Source organism: Pseudonaja textilis, chromosome 2 (genome assembly GCF_049901715.1).
Source record: "Pseudonaja textilis isolate UNSWEBS1 chromosome 2, rPseTex1.2, whole genome shotgun sequence".
In the NCBI taxonomy this organism is placed as follows: Eukaryota; Metazoa; Chordata; class Lepidosauria; order Squamata; family Elapidae; genus Pseudonaja; species Pseudonaja textilis.
The window spans coordinates 23,160,230-23,178,926 of record NC_141991.1 but is presented as its reverse complement, the minus strand read 5'-3'; the positions used below and the strand labels follow the sequence as shown (position 1 = coordinate 23,178,926).

Here is an 18,697-nt window from a genome sequence, read left to right as displayed (position 1 = left end):
GGAGATGTGAATGCATGTGTTCCTCTGTATGTAAATGATACTGTGCTGGCTGAGAACCCAAACATTTTGTAGCAAATGTTAAAAGTAAAATAATGAAAAGTATGGGTATGAAATCAATGGATCAAAGTTGAAACACCAGTTTAACTAATGTAGGGAAATAGGTCCATTAAACCCAAGGGGGATGTTATACCTTCATAAAACAATGGATGGAATAGATTTTGCATATTGTACGTTATAGATTTTACAAATGTGTTTGAGTTGCATACTGATTTTATACATTTGGAAAATGCATAAAATCCATAATGGATAATGCATGTTCAAAATGGCAAATGGATTTTATCCATTGAATCTGCTAAGGCAAGGTCTGCTAATCTAAGGGTTTACTGTAGTTGTCTTTGAGAGGAAAAATGGAAGGCAAGCACATGAATTTAAATACCTGGATATAATGCTTATCAAAGGTGGAAAAGGAGATGAAGAAATTTTAAAATGTGCAAAAGTTGACCAAAAAGTGATGAAGAGTATGAGATCTGTTGTGAGGAGTAAACATTTGTTGAAAGAAAATTCAGCCTATAAAGTATAGTCAAATAAGCTAGATCTTTGATGCATGAAGAAAAAATATTTTCACTAGAATGTTGGGAACAACCTTAGGCAATAAACCATTATGTGACCCTGAAACTGCCAAACTTTCCTGAAAATAAAAATGTCCTGGCTTAAAAAAGCAAAAACAGCTGTATAGAAAAGCGGGCTTTATCCACTATATTACGTTGGATTTGTCAATTAAATTGGATATGTCAGAAGAAACACAAAACTGTTAAATGTAAAAGTGATGAAGTACTTAAGTGTGCATTTTGTAGTGAAACGGAGTGAGATAAGAATGATTGATTAATAAAAGTGGAATATCATGAAGGATTGAAACAATTTGATCATTTCCCAGATGTGAACATAAATTAGAAGCAAATCACAAAACAAATATATTAAAAAAATGAATGTATTTAGACTAGGTCTAAGACATTACAAGTAAAGTCTAGTTAAGAAAACATGCTAGCAAATGAAAATTTAATAGGATCAAGGAAACAAAGAAGACCCATAGAAGACGCAAAGACATGGGGATGAATATTACCATAGTTCTATTTGGTTTGGAAAAAAGCCAAAACTTGTGGAAGTTAAATCAATGGAAAAGGAACAAAACAGAGACATGGGAGTTGGAGTTATCTCACCAGCGTTCCTGAATTTCATCACCAAATATTAACTGCTGCAAATCCTCTATTACTGGATATTTATACAATCAGGATAGATCAAAATGGACTATGGAAAAAGCCCATCTATATTTATTCAAGATAAATATAGATGGGCTTTTTCCACTCCCCATTTTAGTGCTCTTCCTTTTGAATGGTCAGTGGTTAGATTTCATAAGACTCCTTATCCTTAGAAACTTTTCCCTTAACTAAAGTTTAACTTTGCCCTAACTATGAAGGCCGATGTCTCTTATATTATACGCTGATGTTTGCTTTCCCCAATTATTTCCAAATAGGACAGTCAAACAGATAATTTTTTAATACTGGTCAAAGACTGTAATTAAAAAGTGTAATTATATAGGCCAGCTTATCACACTATACTAGGTTGTTGTCCATCAAATAGATCACTGTACTAATTTCCCATGTTCAACTAAACTATAATCCATAAGCAAGAGTATAGAACCACATTCCCCTAAACTAAAATCTCCTCAAACTATCACACTGAGTTACAAAGGAATTGAATATTTAAAAAACATCTCTCAAACGAAAGAATTGTTTGTTATTCTGCAGGTCTGCAGAATCTGCAGTTCAAACCAGATAAGCCAGGTCTGTCAATTTGCGGCCCACGGCCTGAATCTGTCAGGCACTGGCCATGCCCATGCCTGGTTTAGCAAAGGGGGGAGTCACAATACATCATGTGATGACACTGTGACAACATGAGTTTGACACCTCTAAGATAAGATAAAGCATCAGGAAGAGGAAGAGATGAATTATTACAGCTAATATTTCTATTTCATGCTATGGTGTCCCTGTAAATAGAATCCCTATCTCCCAGAGCTTACAAGATGGCCAGAGATTCACTTTGAGACAGGTGACATTGTTCACAGTTAGATCCTTAGGTATGCAGACCTGCCAAGGTAAAAACCAACAACATTAATTGCATCCAGAAACTGACCAGCAGTGTGGCTTCCAAAGCTGTATTATAGAGACATATCTTGAAGAGCCCACCAGCACTTGGATTAGTGCATGTTGAACCTGTTTAACCTTGAAGGAGGATGAACTGCAGTATAGCAGTCCAATCATGACCTCTTGAGATTTCCAAAACCTCCTCATGCAAAAAAGCTAAGTCCTTGCCACAGCTTCCATATGCAATTCAAACAGAAGCTGCAAGTCCAGGAGAACCCCACCATCCCAAGTTGTAAGCCACTTGTGTAGAAAGGGGTGTGACCCTGCCCAGAAACAAATACTGTATTTATCTTGAGTCATGGCATGTTTATAGTCACAGCCAGTTATGCTAAGATTTTCTGTAAATTTGTCTCTCCCCTCCAAGCCATAACAACTTCCAGGTACAATGGTCATGGCAATACATGACCACATCCAGCAACTGCATATAGATAGGGAAAAGTAGGGATGCATTTCTACCTCTCTCTAACTGCTTTCTTTAGTATTGTATTCAATGTTCCCATTAGAAGGGGAAAGCAAATCCTATTTCATCATGAGGATAAATTTCACTGCATTCTAGAATTTTAATGTTTCTTGAATATCTTAATATATCAAAAAACAAGGAAACAATTACAGTACCATAACTGAGGAATTTAATTGGAAATATTTTAAACCCAATATAAGAGATACTCTGGATATCCTTGTAATTTAGCGTATTATCTAAGGAACACTGGTATCTGATAAACTAGTAACACCAAATTTGACAACATTAATTGAAGTCTTGGGTTTATGTGACTGGCAACCCACTATCACTGTAAACAAGGGGAAGATTTTCTTCCTGCCTGCCTGTATGCCTGCCACTGTATTATGCACACAGCATTTGAAACCTTTACTATATGCCTACATGTACTGCTACATTTTAGTACTGTAGTGTATAACTTCACTTGAATTTTAGACAAAGAATGAGCAAAGATGATTTTCTACTTCCTCAGGAAATCTTGGAAGTTTGCAGGTATTAAACATATCTAGATGTAGCACAATTTCACTCAACTGTCAACTGGTTATCTTATCTAATATATTTTAAAAAGCAGATATCAAATATATTATCTTACTATTGATACAAGAAATTTATCCATCATCCGATTTTCCAAAGCAGTTTAAATTTTTGACACATTTAGCATAGGAATAGATGGATAAACTAAGGAACAAAAAATACTCAAAGCATCAACTTTGTAATAAAATGAGTACCCAAATAAACATTTACTATGTCAAAATAAATTAATCAGCTATAAAATATGCTGCTGAGAGTTCAATTACAATGTTCAATCGTTACAACTACATGACACAAACATTTACTTTTAATGTACAATAACAAGGATAAATCATAACATAATTATGGTAGAGAGCTCCAGCAAAGTCAATAACGTTTCATCCCACTTCTGGGATTTGGGGAGAATAAATATGATTGCCACTTTAGAAATGATTTATGACTAATGAAAAAATTTAAAATGCATCTGTTTAGAATGCTATCACTTGAAGGATATAGAGGCATAAAAGGAACACAGGTGAAAAAGAAAAGCACACAGAGAACAACACATCTATATTACTGCTTTTGACTAAAATAGATATATTTTTAAAAGTAGGTTTATGGCTCTTATATCATAGAACCATAGAGTGACAATGCTGTACTTCAAAATTCAATTATACATACTCCATACTCAACGAAACAGTAGAATGTGGCAAACTTTTTTTTTTTCAACTGTGAAGTCTTATGGAGGCAGCCATGTTTTGCCCTCAGTATAATGGTTGCTTTAAAAATTCTGAAGGACAGCATCCACCAAGAGATTTTAGAAAGATTTCCAAGAAGCTTTTTAAAAAGTGATGCTCTCTGGCTTTTGGACTATCTCCCATCACGCTTGACAAAATATACCAAATTCCAAAGAAAGTAAAAACAGACTAAACACTGCTCAGAATTTATCATGTGCCAAGGATAAACAAGATTATATTATTTTATCCTTTGAACACAAGGACTGAAGTACTACCAAAATAAATTATGCTTTCCAATCAATTGTCCTTCAGAATTATATCTTTTTTCCCTAATGCACATTTGTGCCCCTCTAAATGTTGCTTATCTCCACTTTCCAGCATAAAAATGGTTAAAGATTACTGTATTCATCAATATCTGCAATCCCACTTGACTCAGCTTCTTATCATAAAGGAATTATAATCCAGTCTGGCCAGTTACCACTCTTTTCCCATATTTTAATCCTCTTTTCAATTATCCATGTAATTACTAAGACTTATGCTCAATTCAATAAAGAACTTACCTTTATAACAATATAGCAAACATAGTAAGGTATATTTTACTCATTTTACTCTTGTACTATGACATTTAATATAGCAACAACATGGGTTTTCTAGCTATTTTAATGAGCTTTCACAAAAATCTATGTCAGATTAAAATAAAATGCTGAATTATGTTAAAATGCTTAACGCTAAAGGAGAATCTGCATAATCACCATTGTTTCAGCAGCTTATTCCAACAATTTTTTAATCAAAGTTGTTCTATTTCAATGAATCTTCCTTCCCAACAAGTATGTTCTGAATCACTGCCTTAACATGGTTAACAGACAGAAATTTTTAATTACTGTACACCAACTGCTGTTTACACTATCAGGTTTACCATTTTACTCTAACCACTCTATGTTGTTATTTTAACAGTTACTAGGAAACTCTGTATTTTTCCTTTCTTTTCCAAACTGATCTTTCTTTAGCAAATTAAAACTAAGGCGTGCTCTATAAATGCATTTGCTTTTCTAACAATGTTTAATTTAATGGATATAACGGCTCGCAGCAAAGTTTTATTTTACCATACATAAATACTTCACAAAGTATCAAGAAAAACATCCTCCATCATCTCAATGGAATTTGAAGCTACTTAAGTACTAAGGTTCTACATATTTATTGTTAATAACTGAGCTAACTTTTTCTGTATCTCTTAATTATTTCAGTCACTCTCATTCATAATGATAAATAGGTAACTATTTCTGAATTCAGAATATTAATTCATTAATTTTATTATGTCTGGTTTGGCAGTAAAAGTACAATCCAGACCCACTAAATAGATCCACATTTGAAAAAGAGTATCATGATTTTTCCAAATTTAATCGAAAGATTTAATTTAATATTTTGTTTAATATTTGCCATGCCTAGTAAGACTTGACATTAATCTGCATTTTTAAAAATCTGTGTAAATCACATTATGTATTACATACATGTTGCATTGATTTCAGGTGTTCAGAAATGAAAAAAAATCTACAAAAATCTACAAAAAGCCCTATCAGTTAGAAAGTGAAAATATGTCCCCATAATGCACAGCATTCCATTTTTGTTCACTTTTGCTCTCCCTGGCAACAGCCTCACATACACTATACAAAAACAGCTTTTTAACTGGGTCTTTCCTGCTTCCCATCTCAGGAAAAGTATCTCATTAGCATCATAACCATTTCAGCTACAAAGATACAATTCAGAATATCTATTTCTCTGAAAACTTCCTCTTCCCTGATTGTTATCATATGCTAAACTTAGAAACGTGTTAACTCATTTATAACAGTACATAGCACATAACTTACCAACCAGGGAAAAGAGATCAGAAAGCTGAAGCATCAACTGAACTTAGTGGGCCTTACCTCTCAATTAACATGTACAAAAGTTAGACAGTAACTATTCTAAGATTTTTAAACAGCACCTTCACTTTTGACACTTACAAAATTAGAATGTTGTGTCTGACAACATTGATATCACCTAATTCTAAGATTTCCTAAATGTTCCCCAATGAGTGCTGAACTGAATAATGGAATCCTGATACATTATGGTACATTCCCCTCAAATCTCTGGTCCCTGTACTCAGAATATTTTTAAACACTTGCTTTGTGGATTAACTACTTACACCATGTTCCAATTATGAGATAATTAATCCACACTTTGGAAGCTGCTTTGGACAATTTTGAAATGAGCTAATCCAATTTTGAACCAAGAATATGCAAATAGCTATGGAGTTTAGAAATGAGTTTTACAAATATTTTTCATTGCTTACCATTAAGTGTAAAATATGTTGTAAATAAAATGAGAACACAGGAAACATTCTCTTCTCAATACAGCTGATCTCTCTCTCTCTCTCTCTCTCTCTCTCACACACACACACACACACACACACACACACACACCCCAAAAACCCGGACACTGAAAAGGCTGCCAAGGAACAGTATATTCAATGCCTTCTCTTTAATCAAGAAACAAGGAATTCCTTAGAATCTTTTTTTTCCCCAAGTGGCCCTCTTTAAAAAAAAAATGGAGGAAAGACTTTCATTCAAAAAGTCTTCCAGTATCTGGAGCAGTAGTCTCTCAGACATAGTGAAGTGAGGCAGGAGAGTAAGTGAAATTTGAAATGATCCAGCTACCGTTTTCTTCCCCTCCCGCCCGAAGGCCATATCTCCACGTCAAAACGAACGAGGGGAGGCAAAGAAGCAAAACACACTAACAAGGATCTCTTTATTTTCCTACACAAGGTCACACCTACTTTTCCGCATTCAAAGGACAACCTCTCCTCACCACCACCACACACGCACACACCCCAATACCCGCAAACAATGTTCTGGGCATTAATCACCATTGCTACATTAACCTGGTACATTTATACCCTGCCTCCCCCAGTGTTGCTTTGACGGCAGGATTTCGCACAGCGGGGCGCTCGCTCGCTCGCTCGCTCTTCTCCGCTCTCCCACCGTTCGCACGACATGTTGGAAGCACCGTAAAACCGGCGGCTGATAACCCGCCCGGGGGCTCCCCCATCCCTAACCTATACAGCCGCCCGCATGCATGCAAAACCCGCGTGCAAAAAGAAAAAAGAAAAAAGAAAAGTCCGCCGCACGTGAGGATCTTCGAATCCTCTCCCCCCCACCATCGCTAAGGGAGGAGGAAGGGGAAAGGTTGCGAGTGACACCCGCCACACACACACACACACACCGCCCCCCGGCCTCCCTCCCGGCTGCAACTCACGCTCGAAGTCGGAGTCGGAGTCCTCCGCGTCCGCTTCTCTCCGCGACTCTTCCCCGTTTGACTCGGTCTGCATAGGCTCCCCATCGAAGTTGACTCCTTTGCCCCTGGCGGCCGCCTCCTCGCGCAGCTGCTGGTCGCGGGAATCCCTCAGGCGACCGAAGTATTCGGCGGCGAAATCCAGGAGATCCGGCGGCCGACGCCGCAACACCTCCACGGTGTAGCCCTGCAGCAGCTCCGACAAACCGGCCGGGATCTCGATACTCATCTTGGCGTCGCGGTCGAGCCGAACGAATTCAAGTCAGGGGACGGACACACCGAAGTCGGCTAACTGCCAACCGCCGCCGACTCCCGACGCCGTCCCCCGCCCTGAGCTTTCGAAACGGGGCCCGGCGCCGGGGCCTCCCACCGCGGCTCACTCCCCTTCTCGAGCCCCCCCACTCTCTCTCTCTCTCGCCCTCAGCGCCAAGGGAGCCGCGCTCGCGCCGCCGCCTGACACGCGAGAAAGAAAGGGACTGAGGGTGAGGGGGCGGGGGGGAGGAGGGAGGGAGGACTGGGACGGAAGAGCACAACGCTGTACGCGCTCCAAGCAGGAAACGGCCAACAGCGCGAGCGAGAGAGCGAGCGGAGGCGGGGTGGGTGGGTGGGAGGAAAAGGGGGCGGCGGCGGCGGCGGCGGCGGCCGAGGAGGCGTGAATTAGAAAAAAAAAAAAAGTGGGTGGAATCGTTTGCGTCACAATACCGAAGAAGGGGCGCGCGAATGAAACGGGTTTAAAGGAGTAACTGTAATATGGAAGGGTGGGAGATGTGATGTCGCGCGTGCGCAGAGGAAGGCCGGGTTTTTTCAGGTGGGCGACCCGCGTTTGGTACTGTGTAGTTCTTTCGCGGGTTCTAGCCGGCTGTGGGAAAGGAAAGGGTTGAGTTGCTGTGTTTAAGGGGGGGAAAAAGCGGGGTGGGGTGCTTCGGGTTGGCATCGCTTCGTGGTCTTCGCGATGATTATTGCAAAATACGCGACGACTCTTCTTTAGTTAACTTCCCCAATCCGTAAATTACCCCCAAAGAACTGTTCAGAAATTGTCACTCGGCATCTGGGTTGGCTCGACACTGAACCATAAACTATCCACCTGCTTTTAAGGTAGCCGTTTGAAGAAAAAAAAGGTGAACAAAGCTTGTCAACATTTTCCAGAGCGGATCTCTTTTTAGTTTTCTTTCCTGATTTTCACATGAGAGTGGGGTAAACTTCTGGAGATATATATATATATATATATATATATATATATATATATGTATGTATGTATGTATGTATGTATGTATGTATGTATGTATGTATGTATTATTAACCATTTTTGATGTACGGGAGAGAAGCATATATTTAGTAAAAGAAGGAAAGGTTATTTATCTGGCTATTTCATCAGTGTTCGCTCAAATAGTGGGATAATTGGTAGTTTTATGTTTTTAGTTATCACTCTGTAAACAAAAATTATTGTCCCCATCAAGCCCTCCTGTTTTACTAATCCAAGAGTTCCCTAAAAGGTGCTTCCTGGTGGACAAAAAAAATTAAATTAAATCCTTACCACGCTGCTTCTTATAAAAGGTACTGATGCTGCTCTGAATATGGATTAGATGCCTTCAACTTTTTTTCTTAAACAGAAGGGAAGCAAGCACCAAATTGTGGAAGTGACACCAAATATCCAAAGAAGTGGGAGACTCCATTGGGTGTATACAAGTCAAGGCTTCACAACTACCATATCTGGCAGGATGCTTTAATCTGGATTTTTGTACTTAGTATGGAATTTGCCTGAATCACTTAAATACTGTAGCCACTAGGATTTGAACTGTAGGGTCGTGAGTCTTATGGGCTAACAAGCATTTATATTTAATCACTTGATCATGCATACCTCCTTCATTTGTGATATATTGAACAATGAGCTGTACATGACTACTTGGGCTGACCATAGATTTAGCAAGAGCCTAAAACTCAATTTCAAGAGGTTATCCTTGGTGATGTAACAATATTGGGTTGAGTGATATCACAAAAACCTCATGAAATCACATGCTTCCCAACTAGAAAAAAAGAAAAAAATGTTTATATTTTCCTTAATCTGGTGATAGTTTTTCTTTCTGTGATAGGACTTTTTAATCATTGTATTAAATGACTAACTTTTTCATCCATCTTCCCTTCTGCTACACTTTTACATGTTTGTCTAAAAATATGTCCTCAATCTCAATGTGATTTACACCTGAATATTACATATGCAACATTATCTTATATATCCTCCCTATTGTATAGCAATGTTAAACTTCTCAGAAAGGTATTGTATCATCCCTTAACTCCCTCTGATTTGTACATGTGTTACATGTAAAATATTTAATTGTATCAGTAGTGAGATTTTTCTCTCTCTGTTCCTTTTATTCCTTTTGTGTCATGTTTTTCAGATTGAGAGTCTCCATGCAAAAAAAATGATGCTTTCATGAATTATCAGTAAGTCATTTAAGAAATCTTGCTGGCCTAAAACTCTTTAAAATAATAAAACAATAAATGTATTCCTCTGGTATGCTGTTCAGCAAGCCAGCTGAGCCTCACGTGCTGCATGAGAGAAAGACTCTCAAGTCATAGATGGAGCACTAAAGCAAAATATGCTCATCAACCTATATATCCATTTGGCTGTCAGGCCATTCAATTTACACTTGGTTTGTCAAATGTTTGCTGAAGTAAAGGGATATTGTATCTCTACAATTCCTAATATGTGACCAAAAAAATAAGTTTGGTCTAGCAGGATTTGTACATGGCTGGATAATTATAGCATTTGTTTCACGTTGTTTATAGACTAATCTCTTTATGATGTGCTCTGGAATCTTCTCAGGATCAGTGTCAGACTTTCTGATTTCTTGGATTTTTTCCCTTTTTGGAAGGTCAGAAGTAACCTTTTTGGTCACTTGGTACTTCACTGGAAGATTTCTGAAGGATTATATATAAGTGGTTTGCCAGAAACTATCCTTCAGCTAGTTTCCAAGTATACAGTTTATCAGATCCTGTAAATTTGAACTCGAAGGAGGTAATCCCTGACCAGAATTTTATTAACTTCAAACTTAAATTCTATCCCTTCATCCTGCTTTCCTAGTAAAAGCGTTGTTTTTTTTTAGACAGAATAAGAGTTAGATAGCTCTGGCTTTTTTTATTGCCTGTTAGCATTTACCTTTATTACCTGTTAGCTGGTATGCTTGCTCTCTTTTGAACATAACTAAAAAATATCTGTTGATTTTTGGATCTCTTGCTACTTTAAGCTCCATCTAAGCTTTCATTTTCCTAACACCAGCTCTATAGTTCTAGGTTATCCATTCTTGTCAGCCCTTTGAAGTAGTCCAGGCAGGAAATACAAACCATGAGTATCAATCCTATCTTTATTGTCAGATGAAAGTGATAAAATCTTGCAAGTCTAAAAGCACTTTTACTTTCCAGAAAATTAGGGAGTGTCCCTTCTAAGATACTTCCCATGCTCTTTTGCTTCTGTAGGCTGCCTTTGTGAAGTCCTTGGTGCTCCCTGAGCTTGGTTGTTTTTTTGCAAACATTGTATTACCCAACTAGATAACATCAGTGCTAGAAGGCACCTTTTGCATAATGGTTCTCTAGTCTGCAGCTCTTCCTTCTGACTTTCAAGTCATTCTCATGTACAATATTCTTCCGTTTGTCTCCTGCCTCTAATTGATGCAATTTCTAAAAAATACAGTTAATGTGAGAATTTAAATTATGAAACAAAGGTGCAGCATGTGCAGGAACAAACAAAAATGAAAGTTACGTTTGTTGAAGAGTATTATAAGAAATGCTCACTATATTTTCCTCATGCACAAAAAGTCTTTCAGTTGTTTACTCAGTATCTTTGAAAATGAATGTTGCAATTATGTTGTGAATGCAGTACATTTTCCCTACATGTGAAACTTTGTTCGCTGATTAGAGAAACAGCTATATGTCTGCAAAATCTGTGCTTTGACTTTGGGCCCCTTTTGAAGTACAAGGTGTAGCTGGCAACCCACACAAAAAATAAAGTTTAGTACTTTTAAATAAGAACACAGAACTTGGCAGATAGACAAGAACTTGACACTTGTGTGTCCTTGAAACCCAGAAGCATCAGTAACATACAGGCTATTGATTTGATGACGCCATTTTATGTTGTCGGTATAAATATGTCTGTGTTGCTCTTGGACTAAAGAGGAGGAAGAAAGCAGCATTGGTTATTTGAGCTGTTAAGTTCTACTCAAAACTATGACCTTGGCTGAGCTTGTCAGTTACAGCATATTTATTATTCCCTTATCAAGAAGTCCCATCAATATTCCCAAATCCTTCTCATTTTCTGGAAATAAATATTTCTTAACTGTTTAACACAGAGTTAACTGAACATCAGATCATGCCCCCAGCACATAAATCTGATTAAGTCTGAACTGAATTTACTTCAAAGGGAGAAAACCCTGTACATCTTCCTTAAAAAAGAAAGGGGGGAAAAATCACATTGTGTATCATGCTTTTAGCAAAATGAAGATGACTCTTCTATTTTAAATTATTTGAGGAAAATTTGACAAATAACTTTTAGGCAAATATTTTGTTTCAGGAGTGGTGTCACTGCCTACGACATTATGTTCTCTTACACTAGAACATTAGTAACTCTGTAATGTGTATTTTCTAATTCTTTTAAAATGACTTTGCTCTTGTGATCTCATGGAACATTTATAAATAATAATGGGGGTAGAACAGGGATGCAGGGGTCAATGTAATATCCCAAGGGAATAAATTTGCTTTCTGAGGAATAGTAAACCCTCAAGTTATTACTTGGTCCACAGTTCTTATCAAAGCAAGCCTAATGACAATCTCTCAGAGAAAGTGAGCAGGATCTGGATTTTTGATTCACAATAAAACATCCAAAGAGTTTAAGGCACAGGTGTCATCACGTGACATATCATGACATTTTCCCCCCCTTTGTGGAGCTGACGCAAGCATGGCCTGTGCGTGACGCATCCAGCCTGCAGGCCGCCAGTTTGACACATCTGGTTTAGGTAAACATTTTTTGTCAGTTACATCAGATTAACAGCAGCTAAATTTTGTTTGTTGGGTGGAATTTCATGAGTCAACTGCTAACTAGAATCTACTGTTTACCAACCAACGTTTTTGCAACTTAGAACTTTTCCCTATTTGTATCTAATAGTATCTTCTTTTTTTGCCACCCCCCATTATTTAATTTTCACCTTATCCCTAGACCATGACTGAGAGAGCCTTAAATAATCCTCAGTTGTATCACTGTTAAAATAGTGTTTTTCACCTTCATCTAACAAGATCCAGCTGCAAAGTATACGAAATCTTCCATTTTGGTATCCATGATGTTGGAGGGCAAAGCTGCATGTTGAGCGGATGGGTTTTATTAGTTATTTCAGATTGATATGAGCACATCTGTCTAAACAATGCAGTACTGTGATCATTTATGAGAACAGTGCAATAGTGCTAAAGCCCCTCGGCCAACAGTCCCATATATGTTTTAAATCTGTGGTTCTTATTAGTTCCACACAAGGCTGAAATAGAAACAGGAACAATGGGACTGACCTCCACCCAAACTGAGCACAGAGGAATCTGGAGGCTGACATTTATATATGTCTACCAAACAGAAAGGAAGGGAACAAATTCCTAAATGAATGTGCTGCTTGCAACTCAGCTCTCTGTGATTCCAACTTGCTGTTTGTTTTTTTTAACTTCATTCAGTTCAAGCTATGGGTAGGAGAGGCATAGCAGAAAGTTTAGATATGATTTATTCATTTATTGAGCGCATTTATATGGCTACCCATTTATCTAGTGAAACTCTGGGAAGCAAACAAAATAAAAAACAGAATGGGAAAGTCCACTTTATTCCTGCCACAGTTCTGCAATTGCTGAGTGTTTTCCTGTCCTGTCCTGTCTGTCCTGCAAAATAGGAGAGAAAGAAAAGCCAGAAGAATCAACCAATCATTTTGCTTATTGCTAGCTACACGTCCAAAATCAGGACGTGTCAATTCAGCTGTCAATGAGAAGAAGAGCTGGAAGAGAGACTGGGTTAGTAGAGATAGGTAAGCATTTAACTCAGCAATGGACAAAACATTTAAGCACGGTTGTATAAAATAGTTTCTCTTTCTTAAATTAGTGTTTATATTTTCTTCTTTTCAAGCAAAGAAAATGGAGAAAAATCCCTAAAACTCCAGATCTTGACTTTTAACACATGGCCAGCAAAATTTAGAAATGTGGCATACAAATAATTACCTCTTTTTATGATTGCTTGTTATTCCCCATCTATCTATCTTACACATCAATCAAGAAGCAGCAAGAATGATGTTTTTTTAATGGGAATCCTTATACATGTTCTTATAACTGCTGTTCTCACTGCTGCAATGCACCCTGGTTCATTTTAATCTCCAATGTTTGAGGGATAATTTTTTTTCCTGAGCACAGCTAGAGCAAAAAGCATTAGTTGCTGGGAAATGCAGATGAATAATAATCCTAACAAGGTCTGTTTTCACCACGGGGCTTCTTCCAGCTCTCAGAATGGAAATTTTATACTGTGGGACAAAAAGGTGCCACCTCCAATGTTCTTGCAGTAGTAGTCTAATATTGGGCAAAGAAGTTGATTACCAAGCAATTCAGAATAGCTATATCCCAATATTGTGAAAAGTACTAAAACAGTATAAGCAGCAGCAGTAAATAATTTTACCTTTGGCACTTCCTCATAAGTCAGGCATGTGACATCAGCTAAATGGCACACATCTGTGCATCCAGTGCAAATATCTGGCATGTAGAAACCTTTGTTAGGTGATAGGTATCCTAGCTTTCACCCGATTCCAAGCCTTCCAATGTATATTCACCTCTATATAGACATAGTCTTCTACCTAAATTGCTGTTCTGTGTAGGTAAACACCCTTTTCTTTGATGTCACCACCTATTTGCAGAATTTTACTCCCAATTGACATCATGTCTGAATATTGCTCCAGCATATGAAGTAAATCCAGCAAGTGTAGTTTGTAAACTATGTTGAATTAAAGCTAACTCTATTTGTGAAAACCTTGGGGCGCTCTGAGATTGGTTATTTGCTTGCAGACATTTCATTACCCAACTAGATATCATCAGTGCTAGTGAGTGTGGGGTTTGTTCCTTTTTTATATACAGTAGCTTGTCTTGCCAGTATTTGGGAGGGGTTGTTTTTCTCCTTAGTAGTTCTTTGATTCAGATGGTTTTCTCTGCTTATTTGCTTGGTGTTAATTCCTGTTTAACTGGGTTTGGCTGCTGGAGAGGATGTGTCTTTTAGCTTTTTTTGTGGTCTCTTTTGAACAGTGTGTAAATGCAATTTAACTCTGTGTGTCTGCTGATGGCTGATTGGTCTGAATGCCAATTGTGCCAACTATCTGAATGCTAATAGTGATTTATTCTATAAACCATGACTGTGCAGAAGTAACCATAACAACTTGTCAAGTACAGGTTTTATTCAAAGGCAGTGAAATTTGATGTTTTACTTTTAAAGGAAAGTGCATAGTTTGGGGCAATTGTTTTGTAAGTACAGCTGCAAATGTTTAAGACCTGTGTGCTATCACCCTATTGAACACTATGATAAAACATGAACCAGATAGCTAAGTCTGTTTAGCCTGATAAATGAACAAAGCAAAAAAAATCAAGGCAAAAAGAATTAGTGAAAAGGTATTTTATTGACATATTGTTCATATTTATGTTTCTCACTGATTTCAGATTAGCATTTGCCAAACCTGCTCAATATATTAATTCTGCCTGCTTGAAAGTTTAAAAACTGAACGTGCTTGAAGCAGTATTTAGAGGAGGGGGACTAGAAAAGAAAAAAAGATAATTTATCTTTCCAAGGCTGTTAGTGAGCAGCTTGCCAAGGGGCCATCCTCTGCTTTGGCACTAATCCATTCTGCCTCCAGTTGGGCATATCAGTTTATTTGTATTTTGTATACACTTCCAGTTATTCACATGGGGGGGAAGATGGGTTGCTAATGCAATTTGACAAAGTTGCAAAGAATTTCAATGGGTTGGGTTTTGATGTTGGTATGCCCATATATAGGGAACTATAATAAGCAGTAAAACAGCAAAGTGTAACAAGAAACATTCCACTAATATCTTTGAAGGTTACTTAAGTGGAAAGCAAAACCCACATATTCCAAAATGTTTCTTTTACCCGCCTTTTTACAGTGAACTCAAAGCAGCTTAATGCTCAGTTCCCAGGCAACTTATGGGCAGACTGGCTCCAAGAATTTTATTGCCAAGTCCGAAGGAACAGAACCTGCCTACAGCTGACTCTAACATTGCTGATAGAGCAATGTTTTTCACTGACCTTAAATGGCAGTTTTCTATAAGATGGGGTGGGCCACATGGTATGCAGCATAGCCCCTCTCCTTCCCCAATCACTGTTTTGCCCCTCTCCCACCCTGGAAATCCATAGTTTAAATGTAGTATACTGAATAAACCCCATTTAGCTGGATTTCCAAACAGATCATGCTCTGAATATCTTTAGTGGTTTTCTGTACTTACTTAACCATTCCCAGAGGCCCTAAGTTGGTAACAACAACCTCTCCCACAAAGTCCATGCACACGCAAAAACAAAATATATAAATATTTATAAGTCTATATAAATAATCTATGCATACCCTAGGTTTCATTTGCATATCATAAAAGATCTTATATGTAGGAAGAGTTTTTTACAAGTTTTCTGGATATAAAGGAGCCAGGTTGGAAAGTGAATGGTACACCTGCTGTAGCCTTATAGAAAGACTGCCAAAGACATTAATTTGGCTTTCTGTCTTTTTATATGCTTGCTAGAAGCTGACACCTGGCAGTGGACATATTGTTAGAATATTAAACTGGATACGCTATTAAAATACTATCCATGCTACTTCCCAATATCTTCCCTGGCTGAGGTGGTATTCATGGAATTGTTGAGAAAGCAAGAGTGTAGAACATCAACGTTCCTGCTGAGGCCTAATTTCATGGCTTTTATTGACAGGAAACTTGTCAATAAAACCAGAAGACCTGATCTCAAATTCTCATAATACTAATGTGTACAACCAGGTACGTTCTCAGTGTATCTTTTACCTCCGGTCAAGAAGGCATCACTTGGTTATTGGGGAAATTATAATTATTCCACAAAATTCAGTTCCTGCCCTTTTGGGAGAGGGACCCATCAAGACATCTATTGCTGTCTGTGGGCAATCTAATACATCATTCAATGCTTTGGAAAATTTCCCAAACAATATATTGGGGATACAACAATCCCCAATATATGGCTATTGGGGGCCTTCAGAAAGGCAGTTGAGACCTAGCTTTTTCCCCAAGCATTTGGCTCAAAATGAGTAGAGTTCCCAGTTAGTGAGATATATTGTAATCCTTGTCATTGTTTCTTTTCCTTTACTTTAGTGATATTTAGTATTGTTCCTTTATACATTTAGTGAACTGAATGGCAACAAGAGTCATATTGTTTGAGTTGGACAGCTATATAAATGTTCTAAATTAAGGAAGTGAAGTCTGAAGACAGCAGTTTTTTACCTTGTTCGTATGAAGTATAAAACCATGAATTAATCATATTTTAGCTTAATATATTATACAGTTGTTAATCTATGGGTCTGTGAGTCCTGGAACACACTGGCTTGTCATGCACACTGGCTTGTCCTCAATTATGGCAATGATTTCAATTGTTACAGTTACATTAATCATATCAATGCAGCCACTGGCTACATTGTCTTTAATGGAATTTACCCTTTTTCACTCTGTGCAGGATGAAAGACAGTGCCCGAATCCAGAAAGGGAATTTTGCTTCCTCAAAACCAAAGGGCTGCTGCAGACAACTGTTTTGTTAATATTTCATTTGGATGTGTCAGTTTGGAAAATAGAAACTCAACTAGACACCAATAAAAATAGTGAGATACAACTTTCCAGAAGTATAATTTTGTAGAAGAACCAACTTCTTCCCATTGCTTCTAGATCCTTCATTTTTTTCTAATCTTATAGTCATTTAGTTTCTGGTATAATTATGAAGTTTAGTTTGGAAAAGGATGTCTTTCACAGACTTGTTGGGAATTGGGCAGCATATAAATTTAATAAATAAATATTACAACTGAATGTAAGAGACTAATAGCAATATAGAAAGTGTTATAATCCATAGATGATAAGTCATTTTTCTCCCCCCTCTCAGTAAATTTCTGAGGCTCTTTAAAGGAGGTTGGTCTAGGTCAGTGATCTGATTAAACAACCACTGGCTCCTATGGCATGTGTAACATTAGGAATGTCTAAGGAATTCATCACAGTAGCATCTGCTTGGAAGATCCAATAGTAGGGATGGACCAGCTTTCCATTCCCTATCTGCAATTGCAATTATGCTATCAACTAAGCCACAGTTTGCTTAACCTCTATTTACTAAATAAACTATAGCTGACTCATTTATGCTGTGCTTAGAGCAGTGTGTGAATGCAATCTGTTTCTTTATAATACTTGAATTTGGGAAATGCAAAAAGGGGGAGCCAGAAACAAATGAGACGAAACCAACTTTCCATTACGCTATGGTTGACTACACAACAAGACTCAATATAACATTCTTCTAGTTCCCATATTAACGAAGAAAGTTTTCTTATGTAAGCTAAAGTTATTTTGTGGCAAGCCCCCGGAAGTGCCTTTTAATGTGTTCATTTACTTCAAGCTGTTTAGCATTATTTAGCTTAAAGATTAATTTCTGTAAAATTAATGTGTGTTTGTTTAAAACAGCTTTTGTAAGCTGAAATTCATGCACCAAATGCCCTAACTTTTGCAATGCACTTTTAAAAATCTTCACAAGCTCTCCATTATATTTGTTAGTACTTTTTTAATTAAGCTTGTAGCACAGCATGGTGCTCAATTTACAAATAATTTAAGAAGCAAATTGGGTATCATTATAAACATTTTTCTCAGAATATTAGCAAGTGTGCCCCTAGGGCTATGTTTCCAATAGCCATCACCTGCTGTGGTTTTAGAATAATCAGGAATTAAGAGCATTTATAGGTAAATAAATAGCTGTACAGAATCAAAATGGGATGTGGAGCTTCTGGTTTTCTGAATTAAACTCGAGTCCCCAAAACTAATTGTTCAATTATATGAGTTTAAAACCTAATTAAAATGTATAATAGAGGAAGCAGTACAGCCAGTTGACCATGATTACCTGGAAAACTGATTAATTTATTTATATCTCTGGCTCCACAAAAAGATTTACCATGATCACCTTATCTTTTAAATAATCTAATCCCCTCAAACATGGAGGAAATAATAAAACAAAGAGGGGAAAAAACCCATCTACAATTCAACAAATTAAAGACAATTCAATAATGCAAACTCAAACTGACTTTTTTAAAAACTCTCCCCCCCCACACTGAATACACATGTGCTTCAGTATGAGCAGTTTAAAATAAAAGTGATCAATCCAGTTT

The 18,697-nt window shown here is 37.5% G+C and overlaps 1 protein-coding gene and 1 long non-coding RNA gene across 5 annotated transcripts in view; one reads left to right on the top strand and one right to left on the bottom strand.

Annotated features, from left to right (window-relative positions):
• PRKAR2A (protein kinase cAMP-dependent type II regulatory subunit alpha) overlaps positions 1-7,893 on the bottom strand; it is a 79,985-nt gene extending 72,092 nt beyond the window's left edge. Inside the window, exon 1 of the mRNA XM_026717981.2 lies at positions 7,236-7,893. Within this exon, the coding sequence (XP_026573766.1) occupies positions 7,236-7,500 (265 nt within the window). The 5' untranslated portion in view covers positions 7,501-7,893. The remainder of the gene's footprint in view (positions 1-7,235) is intronic.
• Positions 7,894-8,031: 138 nt separating this feature from the next.
• LOC148126809 (uncharacterized) overlaps positions 8,032-18,697 on the top strand; it is a 31,182-nt gene continuing 20,516 nt past the window's right edge. For 2 of the 4 annotated variants that reach the window (XR_015741586.1, XR_015741585.1), the window contains exon 1: positions 9,659-9,713. This is a non-coding gene — a long non-coding RNA (uncharacterized LOC148126809). Of the gene's footprint in view, positions 8,390-9,658; positions 9,714-18,697 lie in introns of those variants that run through there. The other 2 variants (XR_015741588.1, XR_015741587.1) reach the window with 2 other exon arrangements.